Below are 22,888 nucleotides of genomic sequence, written 5' to 3'. Positions count from 1 at the left end.
CTTTTAAGGAGAAGATTGAAACACTATTTAGCTCAAATCATGGGGCTCTTATGCCACTCTGGAGCAGCTACGATCCTTTGGTGCTAGAACATGGAAAATTTGGCTGTAATAGTGAAGGTTGTTTCTTGTAAAATTGTGACAACTTAAGAGTGTAAAATACTGCAAATAAACCTCTTAAAATGTGTGTAGAAATACCAAAACTAAAACTATCCCTCTACTGTTAAAATGCTGGCTTCTCTTTCCACTGTCCCTAAAATTAAAGCACAGGAAGACATCTTGCCTTACCGTTACTAAACCGATACAGATGTCTTACATTTAAGTTAGAAAAATATTTACAAGACAATACAGATACTTACTAAGAAGCAGAGAGTCATATTTGCTAATCAAAGTAATCTGTCTTCATTTTCTTAAGCATTATTAAGAATATTAAGCACATTCACCTCTGAAAAAATGTCTCATACAGAAGTGTACAGACTTTGGATACTTACTGTAATTGTTTTCAATACTTGAGAAATTAAGCTATCTTAAAGAGAAGCCAAAGTAAAGGGAATTTAAACAGTTACAAAATTTCTGGAAATATAAAGAACTTGGACTCCCAGGCCTGTAAGAAGTGTATCACTTCGGTAGTTCAAAGGTAATGTTTCCTGTAGCCTTGTTCCCTTCCTTGCCAAAGTATAAAAAGATTTTTGTCTGCATGTAAATGGAAATTAAGTGGCTTGATCCAACACTTGCAGAAATCAAAGGCAGTTTTTTCATTGCCTTCAGTAGGTACAAGCTCAAATCCTATTCACAGTGCTTATAATAAGGCTACAGATTTGTCACACTCTTGATACCCAGTACAGAATAAAATGCCACTTACTGAAGTGGCACCCCCCATAAAAGCCTGACATTTTACAGCATTTTGTTGTGTTTCGTTTTGTTTGTTTTTTTCACAGTTCATTTCATGCAAGACACTTGGCTCTTACATGCAGTTTTAATTCTAAATACTGTTTATTCTGAATTAGAGCTATCTATTATATTCATATTACATCTGTACGTTTGAATATTGAAGCTACTTAAGACTATTTAAAAATGATTACATTATTGTATATTGTATTTAAATTAAAATTCTGACATTTATATTTTTGCTTTGATAAAAAGCTATGTTTTTCCCTCACAGTTCTGCCATGACAAATAACCAGTGTTAATAATTAATTAGCAAAATATTTTACAGTTGCTAAATTAAGTATGGAAAACAAAATTCACGCACAAATTAATAACTGTGATTTCATGCAGAACACTTCAGCCCTTCTTCTGGGCTGTCATTAAATCTTCAACTACTAATTATTCCATATTTGCAAGAATTCAGATGTCTTAAAAAAATAAAATGCAACTGTTGTTTGTAGACACTCAGCAGTGCTACTAAATTTTCTGTATAATGATAGGATGCATTATTTGGAAGACAGCTTAAGGATCTGAAACCCTTCACAGACAAGATAAACCTGTAGCCTGTCACAAATGATAATGCCAGGCAAACTCTAATTTTCAAAGAACTGGAGGGAAAAATTATATATATATATATATATATATATATAAAGCTATCTTTTCTACTCTTAAGACATCACTCATTGGCATTTGAAGAAAAAAAAAATCTTCAAACTTGAAGATTCTCCTTTATCCAATGATTTAATTATGAATTGTGTCAGATATTGTAAAAATACAGCTCTCCAACATGTAATTCTTGTGTAGAATTTATTTACTTTGTATGTTCTTGCATGCTGGGATGTCTTGTATCCGATTTCTCATTCACAGTGTTGCTTTCTTATGGAGGATTCATTGTGAAATTACAGTTGGTATGAACCAGCATGCCAGCATACCATGATATTAATCTCTAAAGTATTCAATCATTTAACAATAGCCCCATTATTCAAGGGAACTCTGAGCATTTCGTTTGTGCAGATTTTCTGACATGTCACTAAAACAATCTGCTCTTAAAAGAATTATATGACTGCAACGTATTGTAAATATATATATATATATATCTCAATCAGATGTTACCTGTCTAACAATAGCCATGAAAAGAAAAGGAATTAAAAAGAAAAGCAAGAACTCCAGCTACCACCAGGGACCATGAACTCAAACTGATAATTTAAAGCTAAAGCATTTTGTAGAGTTCACACAAAGGCCATTTGAATCAAATGTGTGAGTGAGACTTCTTGAGTTCACAGAGCTCCCATTTCATTATTTACAAATTATAAAATACCAGGTACTTGGAATGTCTTTGGAAACAACTTTGTTCTGACAAGCATCATTCCTTAGGATTTTTACATTGCAAAATATGTATTTTAGGAACTAATCACAAATTGCTTCTTTTTCTTAAATATTATTTATTTTAATCATTTTATTTTCAGAGCTGGAATGTCACAGTTATGTTTATTTTCCAGAGGCCAAACTTTGACACAAGTGATGGACAGGAACACATTTTTCTCTGCCTGAAATTTTCAGGGAGAAGCAATAGGAGCATGATTTTGGAATTTTAAAATCACATGGACAGAAGCATACGCTGTTCACCCAGGACTGGGACAGAATACCTCTGGTTTTGAATTTCTTTGAATTTTATTTAACTTCACTAAGTGTAAGGAGTCCAGCTGAACTTAAATAGGAAAACTTATAAAGGTTAAATCATGTTTGTAGGCTGAAATTAATTTTTTGTGTGGTGTTATTTTGGAAGGGTGTGGAAAATCCTCCCTACAGCCCTGATAAAGAAAACAACCTTACACATAAGAGTAAGTGCACATTTCCAGTTAGTGAGTGCTTTGCTCTCCTCAGTGCAAGGCCTCTAAAACAGCTATAGTAATTAATTCTAAGAGCACAGATCTGTTCTTGCTGGTAACTCACCATAATTGCCAGACCAGGGTCCCAAAGCTAGTATTCTCCAAAAACCTTCTCTTGAGTCATCGCTTTGTCAAAAATAAAATTTAAACTAGATGAAACTGCCCAGCATGACGTACAGACATATAATTTATGAATCATGTTATTTTTCATGTTTTTAAAATGCTTTAAAAAAGCTGTGAGTAAACACAGCATTAAATGAAGAGTCACCTGTTACAAAAATGCATTTAAGGTTTAAAAATGTATTTCAATTATAGCCCTTGTCTCCTATATAAACACTTCTTCATCCTTTATTGCCCAAAGAAATATGAACATAATTCAATGTATTAGCCTCACTGTACCAGCCTGGTAAATATCTTATTAAAAAACTGCACTTTGTATATCTCTTGGTTTCTAGTCATGCGGTGCCATCTTCCAATGGGCTACCCCAATTTACACCAACAGAGCAGCTGCCTCATTATTTTCTGTCTTTGAATGTTGAAATTACACTTCAAGATAACATCAAGGGGCAGGGAATAGGGAATAATTAGCACATCTGCAGCTCTCTGCTCATCCGTCATTGGAGAACCAACGAGCCTAAGATGAACAAAATCTTACAGCCAACTCACTCACTCAGGCTTTGTGCCAACTTCTTATTGGACGCCTTTTCCACAAGTTTCCTACAGGAGAAAAGCCAATGGTGGCAATGGCTATGCTCTGCCGTGGTTCAGTTCATACCCACAAACAGCCACTATGGCCCAGAAAGAGATTAGATAAACCATGGGATTTGCTCAATAAAGGCACTCATTATATACCCAGTATCTTCAGTCTTCAAAAGGGCACTTGGTAGTTCCTGCCTGGATGGAGATGTATAAAAAAAGATGTGCTCTGTAACCCATGCTTCTGAAATATACACGGGCAAATCTAGAGGAAGGAGCAAAAATTTAAATATTTTATGAATCTGCTGGGAAATTTTACCCCAGGAACAGAAAGACTCACTGAAAAATACAGTGAGTACATTCTGAAATTTGACCAGTAGCACTGGATTTGGAAGCAAATAAGCTTCAGTCAAGTTTGGGAGCCTTTAGATGGCTTCAGTTAAACTAATTAAGAAAGGTATGATCCTCAATCCATATAAAGATACACATGAAGAACCAAGGCCTCATCTGATTATTGAGCATACTTTGGGAGAATGAGAACTATGATTCACAGAGATAAATCCACAATTTATCCTGTAACTTGCTAAGGAGTACAGTGATGACAACTCCTGTTGCTCACGAATACACCAAGAAGTTAAGAAATTAACGTTTGGTATTAAAAAATAAATAAGAAATAAATACATTTGAGATATTCTTTATATATATATATATATATCGTGAGCCTTTGTGATAGACTCAGATATATTTTCAAACCTCTCTTTACAGCCACAAAGGGAAGAAACCTATGTTTTTTTAAAAATAGAAAGCTGAGATTCCCATCTTATCACATGCCTCAGGATCTAAGGGTTTAAGAAACAAATATTGTGAACCTTGCAATAAACTTCTGAGGGTTGGCAACACCAAGGGCAACATCTTCATCAAATATTAGTGAACATCCTCTGCTAGGGAAAAAAACACTGCTTGGCAGTTGCATGTTTTGGATCCCAGAAAACAACCTTGCAAAAGAAAAAAATAAAATAAAATAAAATTATAACAATGAACAAATCCACCCTGCATTCTATTCCCAGCTTTATAAAAAGAGCTGCTGGATTTAAAGATTTATGAAAACCCCAATGCTGACACCACTCACTTTACTACTGCTATCACACAGATAAATGGCAAGTACATCCCATACGGATAAATAATATTTCAGCAGCCAAAATATAATCTGCCAAATGTGCTGGGTTTAAAAATGAATACCACAAAATTTACAATGATCACCTGTACTGGCAAGTAGATTGCTTTTAGTACAGGCCATCAGAAGCAATGAAAACACAAAACCAATGTAAGAGGGACGTCCGGTCAATCTCAAAGGATTGTGTTAAATGGGCTTACATCAGGCTGGTGGCCAGTCACTAGTGGGGTTCCCCAGGGCTCCATTTTAGGGCTAGTCGGTCAAGGGAAGGAAGGGATCGTCCTGCTCTGCTTTGTGCTGGTGCAGCTTCACTTCAAGTGCTGTGTGCAGCTTTGGGCATCACAGTATAAAAAGGTCATAAAACTGTTAGAGAGTGTCCAAAGGAGGGTTACAGAGATGGTGAAGTGTCTAGAAGAGAAGGCGTGGGAGGAGTAGCTGAAGTCTCTTGGTTTGTTCAGCCCAGAGAAGAGGAGACTGAGGGGAGGCCTCAGTCCTTGGGAGTTTTCCCACCCTTTCCCTTTCTGCTGTTTGCAAAGGCAGTTCTCAAAAGACCAACATCTTGAAGAAGCCAAAGCAAAATAAAAGGTCTAGTACAGCTATTCATTTACCAGATGCCTCTGCCCTTCGCTTTCTTTGGGCTTGCTCCAGAGACCACTGAGATCAAGAGAAAGACCTATGGGCTTCCCTTCTGCAATTTCTAAGAGCCATTAAATGTTACTCTACATGCAACATTCATTTTTTTGAAGATAATTTCTGAAGTTCAGACTTAGGTTTCTTTTTGACTCCCACATTCTCAGGACAACGGCTCCTTTGTTCAAGCTTCCATATTTATGGGAATGTTATCTTATCTCTGGTTTAGCCTTTAATATTGAGCACAGTCAGAAAAGAATCATCGTCTCGTCTGAGATTTAAAGATTTATGTCTGCTTACATTTTTAAGATACATACACATAAACATACAAACAAGTCTAAGTAAATTTCCTCTTACTAGAGCTGTTCTTCAAATGATGATATTTAACACCATTTACAGTTTAGTACCCTGTGATATATATACCTTTTTTCCAAAATCTATTAGAAGAGTAAAACAAGAGCATCCATAGGAAAACAAGCTTTCGTGAGCTTGGTTTAAAGTAAGCAAGGTGTAAGTAGCAAAAAATCAACAGAAAAAAGGAGGGTAAAGCAAACCATTAGGGTATGGCAGAGGACTTCCAAAGCCACTGGGCCACCTGAAACTGAGACATTCGGTACCACAGACAGGATCTGTGATTTCAAGAACACAAACCTGAAAGAGTGGAGAAAATCAGAAGAAAATGACCCCAGTCTGAATTCCCAAGCACACATGGACGCGGTGAGTAACACAAGAACCTGTCCACACCACAGACACAGCAGTCCTGCAGGAGAACATGGAGCAACCTCAGCGAGCTTTAACCTAAATTCAGGTTTTGCTGCTTGACTCTAAAACCCAGAAGCATCTGCAATATAGATGCTCCTTCAGGAAGCGAAATGGACAATAGCATTCATACCTTCATAAATTCTGCATATCTGTGCTCCATTTAAAAGTAGAGTGCTTTAGAAAAGAATAACCATTTGTCTAAACCCCAGGCAGCCTTCTCCCCAACCTCTCCTATGTCTCCCATCCAGATGGCCATTCTCTCTCCCACCTTCAAGATCAGCATGTTTCAGACTTGATCAGCTTTGACAGTGGAAAAAAAAAATCCACCTTGTACAGAAAGTCTTTCGTCACTTCTGAAGCCTTTGTATGTGTTAATCCCTGCTCTGTCAATTTTGTCTCCCTTTCCTCCCCTCCTCTTCAGTGGAAATTTTCTACTCTTTACAAGCCTCGCTCTCTGCAGAAAATTGATTTCCCCTAGGATACAGCCATCCTACTGTTCTGTGTACGGTCATTAATGACCATCCTGTTCACCACAGAGACAGACACGGTGGCGCTCCTCCCCAGCTCCTTAGCACAGAAAGTGCACAGTGGGAAAATCAGAACAACCTCTGAGCTTAGCCATATTAAGAGTACATCAGCTCCAGAAAATGCCATGCATAACCTCCAAATGAGCTACTAGGAGTGTAAAATAACTTGTCAGCTTCCGTCACTCTTTACTTTCACTGCATTTTTTTTTTTTTTAATTTCCCCCAAATAACAACCATCATGTAGTTTTCTCTCCCCCAGAACCACACAGCAATGAACTGCAAACCAAGGAACATCAACCCTGCAGTGAGCAGTGTGACTGCAGCTCACATTGGTTTTACTTGGGTTTTCTTTACTAGGAAAGAAAGCATTTCAGCATAGTCTTCAAAACCTGCCTGAAAATGTGAGAAAAGATCTGGGTGCTGCACCTTTTGCAGGTTTAGCTGCTTTACAAGCAGTGAACCTGCTGGCTTTGCCATCTCTAGGAGATCTTCAATCCCACCTTTGACTGCAGTGAAGTCCCATCTTTGGAGTGACAGGCAATTCTCCCCTTTGCTCCTGATTGACTGTTATGCCAGGGGGTGAAATGCAGAAGTTTATCACAAAGCAGCTTACGCCTTCTCTATAACATAAGCACCTTGTGGCTAAACTGCCAGTTGACTCACATGGGGTCCCTGTAAGAACTTGCCCTTGGCCCTACTGGTACGGTAAGGAGGACCAGAAGCAGTGAGGAAGACAACAGGCACCTGCTCCTCTTCCATTTCCAACCGAGGATTTTTTAGGTGATGAAACTAATCTTTCTTAATCAGTTGTGTTTCAGCAGAACTAGAGAAGAGGAAAAAGATGAACAAGGCCCAAAGATGGTGATAGGGTTTTTGTTTGTATGTTGTTGAGAATTCAGCTTCATTCCAGAGACATTACTTCAAACAAATAAGAGCAGTGTCTTAAAATCAAAGGGTAAATTAAAAACCAACAAAGCTTTTCAGTGACTGAACAACCACCACCCTTGCGGAGGTGAAAACAACAGCTAAAAGCAATCCCTAAACACTAGTTCTGAAATCAGGAGGGGGTCTTAGCTACCAAACTTCAACTTGGTCTGAAAAAAGTTAACACAGCTAAAGCCTGATGCAGCACTTCAGCAATAGTGGGGGGGAGGTGGGAGGGTGTTAAACTGCCCATGCCAAGAAATTCACATTTAAAGCTCACATTGTCCAGCTATGCTCTCTAAATTGTTCCAGGATTTCTTTACATAATTCTCGCTTATGCTGCCTGGTGCTAGCCAAGGAAATCCTCTGCAGACAAGCAGGACGATCCCCTCCACTGCAGGCTCCACAAACTCGTGCTCTATGGAAATTTCCAAACACCTCAGCCCAACACGGGTGAGTTCAGGATAAAGTTTCAAGCCTGAACTCTCTAATTTCCTGCCTTTTGCTAGTCTACACAACTCTTTAATGTTGCTAATATCATTTTTGTGGGTGTGATTGAATTACCAGCGACTCTTGATGCCAGCATTAGTGCATCTCCGTGTAACAGGAGAGCACGCCTTGCTGCACATGCTGTTACTAAACACCATTAAGCAGAGCAGCTGCAGACCTCCTGATAGCAGGACAGGAGGGCCACCTCATTAGGAGGTGATGGGCACTTCACTGATGGCACAGGGCCTGACCCTGAGCTTGCCTCGACAGCCCCACAGGATGGCCTGCTGCAGCAGCAGCCCTGGCCAAACTACAAGTGCCCAGCCCCGGGAATCTGCTGACAGCGCTGGGACCCCACTCGCAGGCTCAGCATCCCGAGTCCTGTGCGGTGCCGCCGTGACTTGGCACGCCGATGCAATAGAGATGTATTTGCTTGGCGACATTTCGACTCCAGGTGCAATGGAGGGCTGCTAAATTCTCTGCTGAGAGCCTGCCTCGCACGCTGGTGACAGCTACTAATGAGTGGCGAGGTCCTTAAAATCCCTTTCAGTAGTCTTTGCAGAGAGATTAAAATGCCACGGGTGCGTTAGCCGTAGCGATCCTAGGACAGGAGATTTAACACTGTTCTCACCAGCACACTTGCCCCGCTAACCAGTGGTTAGTAAGCAAATGATGGGCTTGACTGCTGTGCAGAAATAACCCTCTTTAGAGGGGGATCACACTGGGGAAAGAAAATGGGGTGGGGGGAAAGAGGTAAAGGAGGAAAAAAAAAAAACAAAAAAAAAAAACAACACAGGATGAGGAGTTCAAGGCTGTTCCATGTTGTCGGCTCCATACTGACCAAAATGTGGTGGCAAACCTCTACACCCATGGATTTGCAATGTACTTTAGGCCCCCATCTTGCCACTGTGACCTGCCTCATCCTCATGCCTTGCATGCTGGCTGGTTTGGCTGCAGCCACCCTGCTCTAGCACCAGTGGGGACTGCGCTGCTCCCACTCACCTGGCAGCAGCCCCAGGTCCCCAGCACACCAAGGGAACTGCACATCAGGGACAAACAATCTGCTCTCCCAGCTAAGAGAAATCCTTGGTTCTTTACATCAAAGTGTGGTAAGAACAACCAAACAAATGCAGGAACCTAACAGGAGCTAACGGCAGCAAATCCCTGTTTCCACAAAGCCAGCTTTTTCTTACCACCCACAGAAAATAGAGATGAAACAACTACAGACCCTAGAAGTGCTGACAGTATTTAACAGCTGCAGCATTACTGTCTGTCTCCCACATCTGTAAGACCTGCAGTCATGTTAGTCCTATTCTTACAGTAGGTAATGAGCAAAATCATGCCAGGAGTATATTGCCCTTCTTTCATTGAAATCCCCCTAATGACTACTTGGTCATACTCCATTTTGTCCCACTGCAGCCACCAGTTTTCCTTCCCATTTAGAAGCAATTGCTTTGAGTTCATTTTATTCAGGGAGTCTGAAGATTGCACCATATGAACCCTTCAAGCTTCTTGAACTGGCTGTATGATTATATATGTGATAGGAATTCATTTGTCATGCAGTTCATACAGCACTTAATAGACTGTATATTAAAATATTTGTGCTAAGTTATCATGGGGTAATTAAAAACATCATAACTGTGTTCTATTTAACTGACAATCCTAAATTTGATGTTGATTTAAGTAAAAGGGAGGGGACAAGAAACATTAAAGATCTGTAGAGAAATTAAGTTCTAAAAAAAAATTAAACTCAGTGTGGCTTAGATCTGAATTTCTAGCTTTGCAAAATGAAACTCCAAGGGTGCTGCAGTTTTCTCATTGGATGGGTTTTTGTTACGCAAAGCTGAGGATGGACAGACATCTGGTTTATGACCAAAGGTAATTAAAACCTCAGAGGTGGAGAAAAAAGCTTCTGGTTCTGACACAGCTTTGGTGCCAGGGTACCACAGTCTCCACAGAGCACGCACTCCTCACCACAGTCCTGCTCCAACACTGGGTCATCCTGTGAGCATCACTTGTCCTGCTCAGGAGCACAGATATTCCAGTGCTGCATTTCCTCCACTTAAAGATATACAAATACAACTACATAAACTACACATAATACTAATCTCTATAAACTTGGAAGTGATTTCTAACCTCAAATGATTATTTTTAAAAACATTTAAATGACCCCGATGTCATCAGTAGTCCTTGATGAAATTATCCAAAGACTGGGGAAAACTATCTTGTAATCACAGACTTAAATAGTTCCATCTATTATGATTATTAAAGAAAAAGTCTGAAAAGTGACTTGATTATAGTGCGTAAGTACATCTGGGAAGAAAATGGGAGGAGAGGGAGAGAATCTAAAAGGACTTTGATCTGATTACACCAGGAACCAACAGGTGAAAATCTACCCCAGAAAGTTGATTTGGAAATTGGTCAGAAATTCTGAACAGGGAGCATGTCTAGCCACAGCAACAAACTGCTAGCCTTAGAGGTAGGTTTGCAATTGTTTTTCAATGGTTATCTTGGTATCTTCAAATCCAGAGGGATGTTTTTCTGGAAGATACTATTAACATAAATAAATGGCTATATTCAGTCTGAGAGCAAATGAGGGATATTTAAGGACCTGAATCAAGCAGAAAATAATGCTAGATCATCCCTTGGTCTCTTCTGGATCCTAAATTGTATGAATCCATGAATTATTTTATCCCTTTTAATTACTAGGTGCCTACTATAAAGAAGCTAAAAAGTTAATGTTCATTTTGAATCAGTGAATTACAGAAAATAATTGAAGTTTCATAATTGGATTATAATCCCAGGAGTACATGGAAATACTGAACTGAAAAGCTGAAGTAAGGAGAGCATGTCTGTTTCCCCCGCTCCTTTTTTTTTTTTTTTTTTTTTTTTAATGTGATCACCAGGCAGTAATAGCCATAAATGCCACACTTATTACCTGTATGACACTGAAACAATAACATGGCTCTGATCTTGCAATAACTGCTCTTTGAAGAGACTGCTGTGCTTCCACAAAGCTCACGTGACACTGGGTATCTGTTGGCAGAAAGCTTTTTTCTGAATAGGACCTAAATTACCTAAATTGTCAGATGGCTGTTACCTTCTTTACTTTATTTGAGGTTGCCACCAGACTAGTTGTTTTTCCAATAATCCAAGAGAACCAGAAGAAGAATCCTGAGGTCTCCACTTTCCCTACAGCTCGTGATGGGGGCACAGAAAATACATGGCCAAAGAGAAAACCTTTTCAGTGAGATCAACATCTTTTAAAAATTAAGCTGAAAACATTCCATCTTTCCGGTCTCTGTTTTATAACGAAGCAGACAGAAAACCTCTGACGCAGTTGCAAAAATTCTAAGAAATTCCTTCTCTAGTGAACATCGTTTGAAAAAAAAATCAAAGACTTTTTAGCTTTTAATATAAATCTAGTGCAGTGCTTGTCACACAAATAATTCTGGGAAGTTACCAAATACTTGGAATGAAGAACATTGCATGCTACATAGCACAGAGCTCTTGTCGATGCTTGTTTGGAATGGTATGGGAAAGTCTAGCAGCTGAACACAATGACATTTTTGTTTTAGTGCTGATAATATTCAATAGCTTTGCCATCAAAGCTGGCCTGCCACTTCCGCTTGTATAGAAATTACAGCCACATCCTAAGATTCTTGCCATTAGCTGGAAGCAGCGCCCAGGTTATTCCTGTTTAGGGAGGGAACGGGGGGGTTATTAAGCGTTGCTGGCATAGTTTCCTTACAGCAAAGTTTTAGGACAATATATTTCTCAAACAGGTAGGAACATCATCTGTATCACACTTTCTAGAGAAAGCAGAAACATTCTGCTACACAAATGTCAGAACATGAATGGTGTCTCCATCGTCCTCTAAAAGTTGGTGTTTCCTACAGAGGACAACCAATATCCCCCTTGGAGAGCTTCCTACTTCCTTCTCCACACTCTGTGCGTTGACACAGCCATTCTTTCTGCCCTCCAACTGCTGCTATCACTTCTCTAAAGACAACAGCTCGGAAAGACCCACTGAAGTAGACAGTGAAAAATTTAAGACAACTAATACCAAAAATGCAAACAAATCTAAAAGACGGCAGCTTCTTCAAAACAGAAGAGCCAAATACAACCAAAACTTTCCTTGCCACAATTCCCATAAAAGACAAAAACACATAAAGCACGGCAGTGTGGTAAATAAATTAATAAACAAAACTAATAAACAATTGACTGCCATACAGAAATATCCATTTTTAGAGGGGGATCATCCTGGAGAAAGAAAATGGGGTGAGGGGGAGAGGTTAAGGGGGAAAAAAAAAAGCCTCTCCCATGTAGTTGGCTCCACACGCACCAAACTGTGCTGGCAAACACCCACAACCTCTGCCAAATCATCAGTGCATTGAAGGAACCTCCTCACTGGATAAGCAGAAACTGAGCATCTAAGTTTTACCAAACGCCTTGGGAGGGACTGGAAAATTCAGACTCTGTAGGGTCTCACGATCATGATGGCTCTTCAACAGAGCAACACCCACATTACAAAACCAGACATTTGTCTGACAGACATGCACTGTGCAGAGCCTGTCTGTCCTTTGGATATTCTTTAAGTTTTGAGTGTTTTCAGGTTCTTAAATGCTTACATCAATGAGGGGAAGAAAGCCTCATGGATGGTGATGCCATGGTTGACTGGCTGCGTACAAAATATGCTGGAGAAATGTCGAAAGGAGGAGGACAAGGAAAGACTGGGAACACACAATCTCAGAACAGGTCAGAAGCAGCTCATTAAGTGTGTTTGCCCTCTTTCTATCTCTACACCCCTCCTGCATGGTAAGCAAAACAAGTGGCTGTTATAGCCATGCCCTTCACACAGCTACACAGAAGACTCAATATTCCTGTTATGAACCCTCAGTTTTTTGTGTGTGCGTGTGTTTTTTTCCCAAGGACTTTAATTAAAATTCATCAGAAGAAATGTTTTCAGCAGCAGTGTCTGAGAATGCTGCCTCCTCCCCTATCTTCCATTAAATCAGGTTCATCCAGCTTGAAAGGAGATGAGAAACTCTCACTGACACTCTGTCACACTCCAGTGAAAAGACGGGCACATTCAAAACAGGGAAGAGTGCAGGTGCTCATTTATTACTTTACGCAGATTATTTTTCTGCCTTTCTTCCTGACAATGCAAACGTTCACATCCCAGATGGAGCTCTCTGTACTGCTGTGGGCATTTGCTGACCTAGGGTTTTGTTTTCCCTGATGAAAAAGGATAGGTAAGAAAAGGATCGTCTCGCTGCTTACTGGGGCAACTTTAATGTTTGTTTTTAAACAATAGAAGACATTTGGAGATTATTATAATGGGGAATGAATATACAAACATTTTTTCAATAACAGGTGAAGTAGAAAAACACCTGTGCACATCCACGCCCATATTTACACCCTGCAAGGAGGTACTGTCTGTATAGCTGAGTACAAAACTGCAAAACAACTCCGGCGTAATTCAAGTTCACCGAAGCATAACTTTGGAGACAGGGAGCAACCCTTAAGTGTTTCTAGCAGCGTTAGCAAGGACCATTACTATGAAGACGTTTTCAGTGCTACAAATAACAAATCATATCCACAATGTCGTGTTCCTACTCTGCTTCTGTGTCTACTTGAGGCATCCTTATGTTCACCATTAGGTTGCTGACCTAAAATTAACCCAAAATTCATTTTTTCTTCTCTTTCTTACCCATCTTAATCTTCTTTCAGGAAGTCCCTGATACAAAGTGAAAGTACTTGTGAATAATACAGATATCCCCAAGCAGACCCATCAGTGTGTTTCAGCCTGATCTGAACAGACACATTAAAGTGAGAGGAACAAACCCATGTAGTTCCCTCATTGCTCTGTGTCACCATATTTAGTCCAACGGGGCACCTTTGCTTGATTTCGTCCACTGGTACGCCTTTCCCAAGGCCTTCCTGTCCTGATTTCACTTGGAAAAACAAAGCAAATGTGTTCATGCTTTGTTATTCATTGCCTGCTTGTTTTTGCCTCCCCTTGAAGTACGGACATATCTTTGCTTCCCATGAACAGTGATCTGTTCAGCAGACTTCCACAGCTCTCTCAGAGTTCTCGTACTACCAGGACATACTGACCCAAAACACCCACTAAGGTATAAGCAGGAACTAACCTATATGATGCCCCATGGTTCCTATATGAGCTAATCCCACTGAGTGAGCACTCTCACCCTCATGCCCTTTGAGCGTCTGCAGTATTGCGGACCAATGGTGTCGAGTGATGCTAATTACAGGAGAGATGTGGATTACCTGGTCCCACTTGAATTAGCACTGAAGCCACAGCACACCTTGCTTTTACGTATACAATGTTATGGAAACAAGGACAGTATGTTACTCTCCAAAGATATATTTTATTATTGTTATTATTTATTTTATTATTATTTTTTAATCAAAAAATTCACTGTACTGCTACACATCACGGATAGTCTGTGCTTTGTCTTCACCAAGGCCAGGATAAGAGCATCAATTTACACTGGATAAAAGTTCCTTGCAGAGCATGGGGCTTACTTTAGGAATTCTTTTGATCTTTTTGGTTTTGAACTTGTTATGGAGATTTTACTTAGGTTAAAATTTATATAATTCACAGAAATAATTTCTAATTAACATTCTGATGCAGAAGGAGAGAAAAGGGAGGAAGCTCTTTCCCCACACATTCTTTTCAGCAGCTCTCATATAAAACAAATTTATTTTCACAAAAGAAAAGGAAAATAAGAAAAGAATAGCCAGGAGTTTCAAACTCCTGCTGCCTTAACACACGGCAGAACTGGCCATCATGAGCTTGCCATAAAGCTCACACTAACTGAAAATGTTGTACTTGTTGCAGCTATTAACAAGAGACCCTGTCCTGAAAGGCACCTTGAACCCCACTGAAATCTCAACACACTCAGCAGTTTTCCGTGGGGGCAAAAGGAATGCACAGAGTTCATTTCAAAAATAGTCCAGGATTTAAGTAATGTGTGTATTTTCAATTAATAATCACAGTTACATTATCCTTGGGGCTAGCCCTTTAGCAGAATTCAAACAGCAGCGGTCGGAATATTTATTCAGAGGTTCCACAGGGACAACAACAAGGACGTTCTGCATGGGATGAAAGGCTAAAGTCTCACACTCGATGACTTGCCAAGGAGACAAATCATGACACCTTCAGCCATAAATACATAAATACAACAGCATACTAAGGACAAAAACACATCTTGGGTAATCTGTACAAGATATGGATCTACAAACTACTCAGAGAAAGAAACACTCATGGCAATCACAATTTGGTATAGATTTCCCATATCTAGAATACCAAATATATCTCTGAAATTCTGGTTCATTGTCCACAAAAGACAGTTTAAACTGCATGCAGACTTGCTGCTCTTTAGGTATGGCTATTATTACCACTGGTGATTTAATTAAAAGTCCTTTTTTTTTTTTACCCTGGATCACAAAGAAGTCCAGACCTGTTGAAGGACGATGAGATAGCTAACCCAAACAAGAACAAAGCAGATGGAAATAGAAGATTGCTGAAGGTACATTATTGGTGCAAGCAGGGAGGACTCAATCAGGACAAAAACATAAGTAAGCTGAAACTATCAGGCTTCAGAAGTTTTAAATAGCGTTCTTTAAGACTATAGACCGGGCATGAAAAATTCATGACTTACTCAATACTGGCAGGGATTATTTTTTCAATACATTCCAATGTCTTAATAGTGCATTGCATAAGGATGTGGATTTGTTGTTGTTGTTGCTTGTTTGTTATTGCTTCCTTTTAGTCAAATGTTGTTTTTTAAGCCAACTTTTCAGAATTTTTTGTTAGTCGGTGGGGTGGGGGGAGGAGGGGGGATAGGGCACATGACACACAAAAAAGTACTTTTAATTTCTTTTCCCAAACTCACATTCTGTTTTCCAAAAATTACTTTATCTATTTAAAGAGTTTGAGGACTGTCTTCTTCAGTGCACACGTGAGAAAAGACAGACAGAAAGACCAAAATCCTTAGAGGGAAACTGCAAGTTTTTGAAATGAAAAATGTTTCAAAGTAATAAAGCTCAAATGTTTAATTTGTGTGTGAGTTTTCTTTCAGTCTACCTCCACTGGGACATACTTAGAAAGAATGTGATGTGTCCAGTATACCAACGGGGAACTAAGCCATCTGTGTGTGTTTTTAAGAGAATTTTGGAACTCTTCTGGATCAAATACAATACCATGCATGAAAATATGAGTGACAGATTCTGAATATTTCAAATAATTATTAATATTTTGTTTGTACAGAGATATATTTCTCTCTGTAATATATAATTTTGTATGTTAAGGTTGGTTGTCTTTCCTTTTGATGACGAGCATATTTTGACCAGAATGGATCATACTATTACAAGAGCAGTAACTGTACCTCACAGTAATAAATGCCAGTAATAAATCTAAAATTATTTTCATGGAATATTTAAAATCAAATTTTTAGATTAACAAGTTCTGATGATCAATATGCTCACAGACGGGTGTGAAGCCTCTTTAAAAATAAAAATAAACATCAAGAAAGGTTAAGAGAGATCCACTTTTGGAAGTCTCATTACTCTCTTTTTATGAAAATCCAGGAAAAAGATACATACATAAAGGAGTAACATATTCTTGCTTGCTAAATAGTCCTATTCACTCTTTTTCAATGTAACCTTTGACAGCATCATTGCATAAAGTTCCAAAAGGTACAGTAAAACTTACCAGCTGTCTACTGCAAAACAGAATTTGATGAAACTTTGCTGGAAACATGTTAAACCTGATACCGAGGATCTCAACCACATACAGAAAGAAAATCTTCCAGTAGCATTTTTATTTATTTATTTACTCAGCTACTGTACAGCCTATGATGACTTGTTTTCTTTTAGTTATATGAACAGTTTGACAGATTACCGTGACAAGGTTACTCTTAAATTGATAAAAGGTTTGATAGTGTCGGAACATTTGTCAGAAATGTCTGACACCATGTGTAATGGACTCTGCACTTCAAGCATCAATGGTACTCCAGTCTGCTGTTTTCTGTTTAACGTGCAATACATACCACCTAAAAACACACAGCAGAAATACAGAAAAGCAGGCAGGATTCACCAAGACAGACCCTCAGTTTAGCAAAAAAAAATCTGATGAAAATGCGTCTCTTCCGTAACCACCTGGCAAAAAGCAATTAAATAGAAAAAAAAAAAAAAAATGTTAGGCATCACATAGAAGGTGGCCTTCTTGTTGGAATAAACCTGGAAATGGGATGTGCTATGATAAATACACATAGCCACAAGCATTTCCAGCATTCCCTGTACTTCTGAGAGAGAAATATTGTGTTTTTAGAACATCATTCCTCAGACCTGCCAAATGTCAGACAATGCAAGTGACAGTTGTACTGCTGGCAGCCTTGTCTCATGCTGGAGCAGAGAAAATGGGTTCAGAAGAGCTCACTTTAGGCACTGGCAGCTAGCCTAGGGGAACCAGTGTCCATAAACTAGCTTTGGTGAATACCTTCCTTCAAGGCAGCTCTCCAAAAACCCTGTATTGCAAATAATACGGTGGTTTACAGAATTCAGATTTTCACCTCATATCCTGTAACAAATTACACCATTACTTCTATGCAGGAAGCCTACAAACTAGCACCTTCTGCTGTTTTGTGAATACTTAATACACTAAGTCTTTCGTGCATGTATTATCTTTCATTTGTGTGATGAGACCCCAGTCTTAGAAGCTAAGAGAAAGTGTGTATAAAAGACAGCCACTTCTAAAGACACAAATGTATGTCTTGATCATGTAGCAGCACATTGCTGTTATACATACTGCATATTTTCGAAACAGTTAAGAAAACTAGGATCTAGACCTTAATCCATCTCTACAATGTAGCCATCTGCAAAGGTAAAGAAAATGTCCTGCAAACTATTAAGAATCTACATGCTGTCATGACAAATTCTTCTATTTTCATATATTTAAGTTTTCCTATGTCATCTTTCCCTTTTGCATTGATAAATACTTATAGTACTTTTTTTTTTAAAAAAAAAAAAAAAAAAGACAACAACTATCTGGTTTCTCCCCATTTCCACTCAGCCAAAGGATAGAAAATCAGCAAAATAAATGTCAGCATTTTTCTTAAAGAGCATCTGTTCACACAGGAACTCCACGATAGCAAGACAAAGCCCTCTAATCACAGACCAGATTAAGTTTAGTGGAGCACATTAAAAATTGCCAAAGGAATTTGCCAAAAGGAAACTCTCAGTTGGTGTGCATTTCCCATATGAGGACAAAGGGGTAGGGACACGCACTCTGAGCTGGATTCAAGTAACCCACAGTCATCTTACGCCTCACACCATGACTGCAGTACTAAGCGCCGCTGCCATGAGGCTCCTGTAGGAATAGTCAGTTCATTCCTGATCAGCTGCTCAGCTGAAAGCATTTGTCTGAACTTGGAAAGGGTCAGGCTGCAAGAAGATGTCTAGCAAAATAGCTTTCCGAATGTCAGCAGAGCTATAGTCAATTTATACCTGCTGAGGATCTGGCCCTTGAACTGGGATTATCTGTGACTGTCACAAGTGGGAAGTGTCAATGGATATGGTTCGTACAAATGTCAGGCAGGTATACTAACAATTCCACTTGCATCCAATATGAAAAATCACCAGCATGCTATGCTCCTGTGAACAGTGAACCACTTCAAGCTGTATTGACTTCAGCAACAGAAAGTCACAGGGAAGAGTCCCAAGCTAACATCATTTTCTTAAAGTTCATATATCACTTCAACAAGGCTTCTACTTCCACTCTGACTCAGTCAGGTATGCATAAGGTATATTTTGGGAGGTTCTTCAGCACTTCTGGTGAAAACCAGGAAGTGTAGAATGACATATAAATGTAACATCCCACTACATATTTACTCATATTCCAAACTTTAAAACAACAGCAATTTGGGTTCAGGTCAGTAGATCAGCCACAGACTGTTCCTTACTTCACCAACACCCATTTTTGATCCCTATTTGAAATGCTGATTTGCAATGAAAAAAATATCAGAGATGTTGTTTTTCAGAGGAGACCACTGTATGACAAAAGCACTGCAGTTACGTATCAAAGAGTGGGTGGATTTTTATTTTTTTTTAATCTCTCAACATTCTTATTTTTAACACAACAAAACATTATCTTAAATTCTACCCAGGTGATCTCTGCTTGGAAACTCAAACTGAATTATCCCCCTCCCACATCATCAATAATAATCAAGACATCGGAAGTCCAGTCCACTAATCAGAGTGAGGACAGTTAGCCAGCTGTAATGTTTTTGGAAACAGCTCTGTTGATGATGCATGAGGAGCAAAGAGCTCCTTTCCTACTTCCTTTCCATTTTTAACAGCGTTAAAACACAACAAAATTGATATTTATCAGTAGAATCTGCAAACATGGCTCTAGAGATCAACAGGGAAGAAGAAGGTGCTAGTTTCTACATCATCACCTCTCAGTGGAATGAGATGTTTGCTACAAGGACACCTTCCACAGTTTTCATACTTCTCAATCTCTGAGCCCAGCAACGTGTGACACAGCAATTGAAAGATGTGATAAATGACTGAGGTGGGAACACCCATGTTTTGTTGTGCACGAGGTTATGATTCACAGATTATTGTAACTGTAAAATCTGTCATTAGGGAGGTTTTCTTGCCATGCAATTTTTTTTTTTATTTTTTTTTTCAGAAGGTTTTCAATAGGCATTCATTATCTGTTCAAACTTGAGGAATAATGCTTAACCTTCAAGTTTATCAGGATTCCGACACCTTTTTGTGGATAAACACAAGTGTTAAGCGAAAGGCCAGCTTTAAGATTTTCTTGCCCAAAGACACCAAGTATTTTAACTGCACTTACGGCTGGCACAGCTTGATAAGGTCCTGGTCAGTGGTGCCGGGTGGAAGGCCTCGAATGTACAGGTTGGTTTTACTCAACTGCTCTCCGCTGCTGTTGTTGCTGCTGTTGTTGCTGCTGTTTGTGCTGGGGCTGGGAGGAGCCATGGGGTGGGGAGCTGGTGCATAGGACTGCTGCAAACAAAAACAGAAAAGAGCCTGTTACAGTGCTTTGCGCGGGTAGCTATGAATGAAGGGCATTCCCCTCCTGTCCTCCTACTCCCCTTCAGCCACCCACTCCCATAGTGCAAGCACCCAACCTGGGCCAGCAACACCCTTCAGAACGCAAAACGGGGCCAAGATTTGGGGTTCGGCTGAGGCTATGAAGTGCCTTATTTCACTCTCTGTGCTATTGTTTAAAATGGAATTAAAGTAGCTTGATTATGAGACTATCTAGATCCCCAAATTAGGCTCTGAAATGAGGGATACTCAGAAGTAATTAGCATTACAGAAATAAGTTAAACACGATCTGCTTTAAGAATATTCCAAGATAAAAATAAGAATATCTAGCCAGATAGGTATGGGAGCTCATACCAGAAGCCTAAGCAATCTTTCCTAAATACTAGGAGCCTCCAGTACACACAGAGCCAGGTGGCAAGGAGCTAGGCAGCCTGAGAGGGGAAGAAACAAAGCAGCCTGGAAACACTCTGCCATTACCGATGGCTTTCACAACCAAAAACAGGGCTTGGAAAATAAGGTCAGGATAGCACCTCCCGCCCTTAGGAACTTACCCACATCTGAACAACCACAAACCACACACAACCACTGAGAAGCATCACTTCAGAAGGGGGGCATTCCCACAGGGAAACCAATATGCTCTCCTAATGCTCTGGAAAATACATGCTCTGAAAGAAGACGCACCCTCAGGCTATAAAAATTACCTAAGCACCTCCAATATGTGGCAAGAGCAGTGAATTTGAGCTGTTTCAACCATCCCCAGCTCACTGACCATCAGCGTGCTTGCTTGCAACAGAGTGCCTGCCAGGAGAGAGGGCTTGGCAGGGAGAGGGTGGCTCCTGCCACCACTGTGACCTGCGTGGAAAAGCTGAGGCACAGGTGAGAGAGAAGGCTGGGGAGCTGGGGGATGTGGTCGGGAAAAGCTGGTTTCTGCAAGATCAGCATATTCTGGTGGCACTATGCATGGATGCAGCTGCAGGTAAATGGAGGGCCAATGCTAAGCTAACCACGGTGTGCTAATGGCCCAATAAAGGCAAAACATATGCAATTTTCATTATCATAGCAGTGACACTTTAGTGACTTTTGATATATGCTAGTTCTGCACTTAGGCCCTGAATAGAGAAAATATTGAAGGCTGTAAGTAATTCTGATCATGCTAATCAACTGCCCCTTTCATTTCGGTGGCCCTACTTTAGTGCTCATAATTATGTACAAAAGAAATCAGAGCCTTGGTAGGAGGATATTTTTAAATTAGTAGCTTCAAACTCTTTCAAACAAGTCCCTTTTACCTAGATGAGTCAAAAAAAAAAAAAAAAAAAAAAGAGAGAGAGAACTTAAAGGGAGCATCAGTGATTGGTGAAGCTCAGAAGCTTTGATGAAACACAAAGCACTGTGCTTGCTGTGATGCCTTTCCTGCTGCCTTCTCCCTCCTCCTCACCAGTTTCTCTGATGTAAACCAGGTCGGTGGGCACACACCATCGAGTGTTAGGCCAACACAATTCCTCTACAATCCAGCCTGGTTGTAATGCGACTCAAGTCGGATCCACTAAAAGGAAAAATCAGCTTAATAGACAGTGGGATCACCACAGTGGCAAGTAATGACATTCACTCTGATCTCCAGTAAAACAGAAAGGGCAACGTGCTTCCATCCCCCAGTATCTGTGCAGATAGTTTTGCTGACAATCAAAAGCACTTAATGCATACAGATCGTATTTCCCTGCACACACAGTTTACCACTGGGTAATCCTCATCCAGCTGAGCTTCAATGTCATTCCCAGACACAGAGACTTGGTGCAGTAGCCCCGAGCTCCAGCACATGGAACAGCCTCGGCTGTGTCCCAGTGCCACGGGCACGGCCGGGAAATCAGCTCCACAATGTAGCTGTGATCACGCTGCAGACAATGGTAACATCCACCAAAGGCATAAGAGCATGCATCTTAAAACATCCTGGCTGAGAGCATATTTAAATCTCTGGACGCTCCGGGGCCATGGCAGAGGTAAATGCGACTGCAGCATTCATTTAGCTTTAGCATAGCACCAGCACAGGAAACACCCCATGGTAATTTTGTAATTTTCAGGATTGGTAATGTTAAAAAAAAGTCAAGGTAACATTCTCACTCCTTTACCCTCCTACTTCCAAGTTTAACATACACACTGCATGCATGTGAATGACATAAGGACACAAAGACAGAATTTTCTGCATGTCAATAAGGTGCTATGTACTTTAATTATTAATTTTTATTATTATATATGTCTTAGCAGGGGATAATGAATAAATGGCCTATTCTCACAACAACCTAATAAGCAATAATAATAATAATAATAATAAAGGGGAAATATACCTTTGAAATATAAAGGGCAATTTTCACTCTATTGTAAAATCTTTATCTTCACACAGAGGAAAGCACTAGGGGCCTAATTCTAATTTAAGCCTAAACCATTTTATCCCCCTCAGCAAGCTGAATGGGGACCTAGAAGTGAACCTGAATTGCATTTACACTGATTTTTAAGGCCACCGCTAATAATAATAATAATAATAATAATAATAATAAAAGTCCTCATTACATCCAGAGAATTAGGCCATGGGACAGCAGGTCTCTCAAGCTAGAGTTGCGGCAGCCACAAGGCTGCAACAAATGTCCAGGCTCACCACAGCACCCAGCGAGATGCTTTACAGGTTGGCAGAGATGCGGCCGTACTCCACTTTGGAGGCTGCTGACCTTCTCAGACCAGCAAGCGCTGCTACACTCCCAACCCTCTCTCCGCTAATAAAT

The 22,888-nt window shown here is 39.9% G+C and overlaps 1 protein-coding gene across 14 annotated transcripts in view; it reads right to left on the bottom strand.

The window, feature by feature from the left end:
• RBMS3 (RNA binding motif single stranded interacting protein 3) overlaps positions 1-22,888 on the bottom strand; it is a 708,203-nt gene that overhangs the window by 325,141 nt on the left and 360,174 nt on the right. For 12 of the 14 annotated variants that reach the window (XM_035316418.1, XM_035316417.1, XM_035316421.1 and 9 more), the window contains one exon: positions 19,903-20,072. In XM_035316418.1, coding sequence (XP_035172309.1) covers positions 19,903-20,072 — 170 coding nt within the window. The remainder of the gene's footprint in view (positions 1-19,902; positions 20,073-22,888) is intronic. The other 2 variants (XM_035316419.1, XM_035316430.1) reach the window with 1 other exon arrangement.

The sequence above is a fragment of the Oxyura jamaicensis genome, chromosome 2 (genome assembly GCF_011077185.1).
Source record: "Oxyura jamaicensis isolate SHBP4307 breed ruddy duck chromosome 2, BPBGC_Ojam_1.0, whole genome shotgun sequence".
Taxonomy (NCBI): Eukaryota; Metazoa; Chordata; class Aves; order Anseriformes; family Anatidae; genus Oxyura; species Oxyura jamaicensis.
This window is presented reverse-complemented; position numbering and strand designations above follow the sequence as displayed.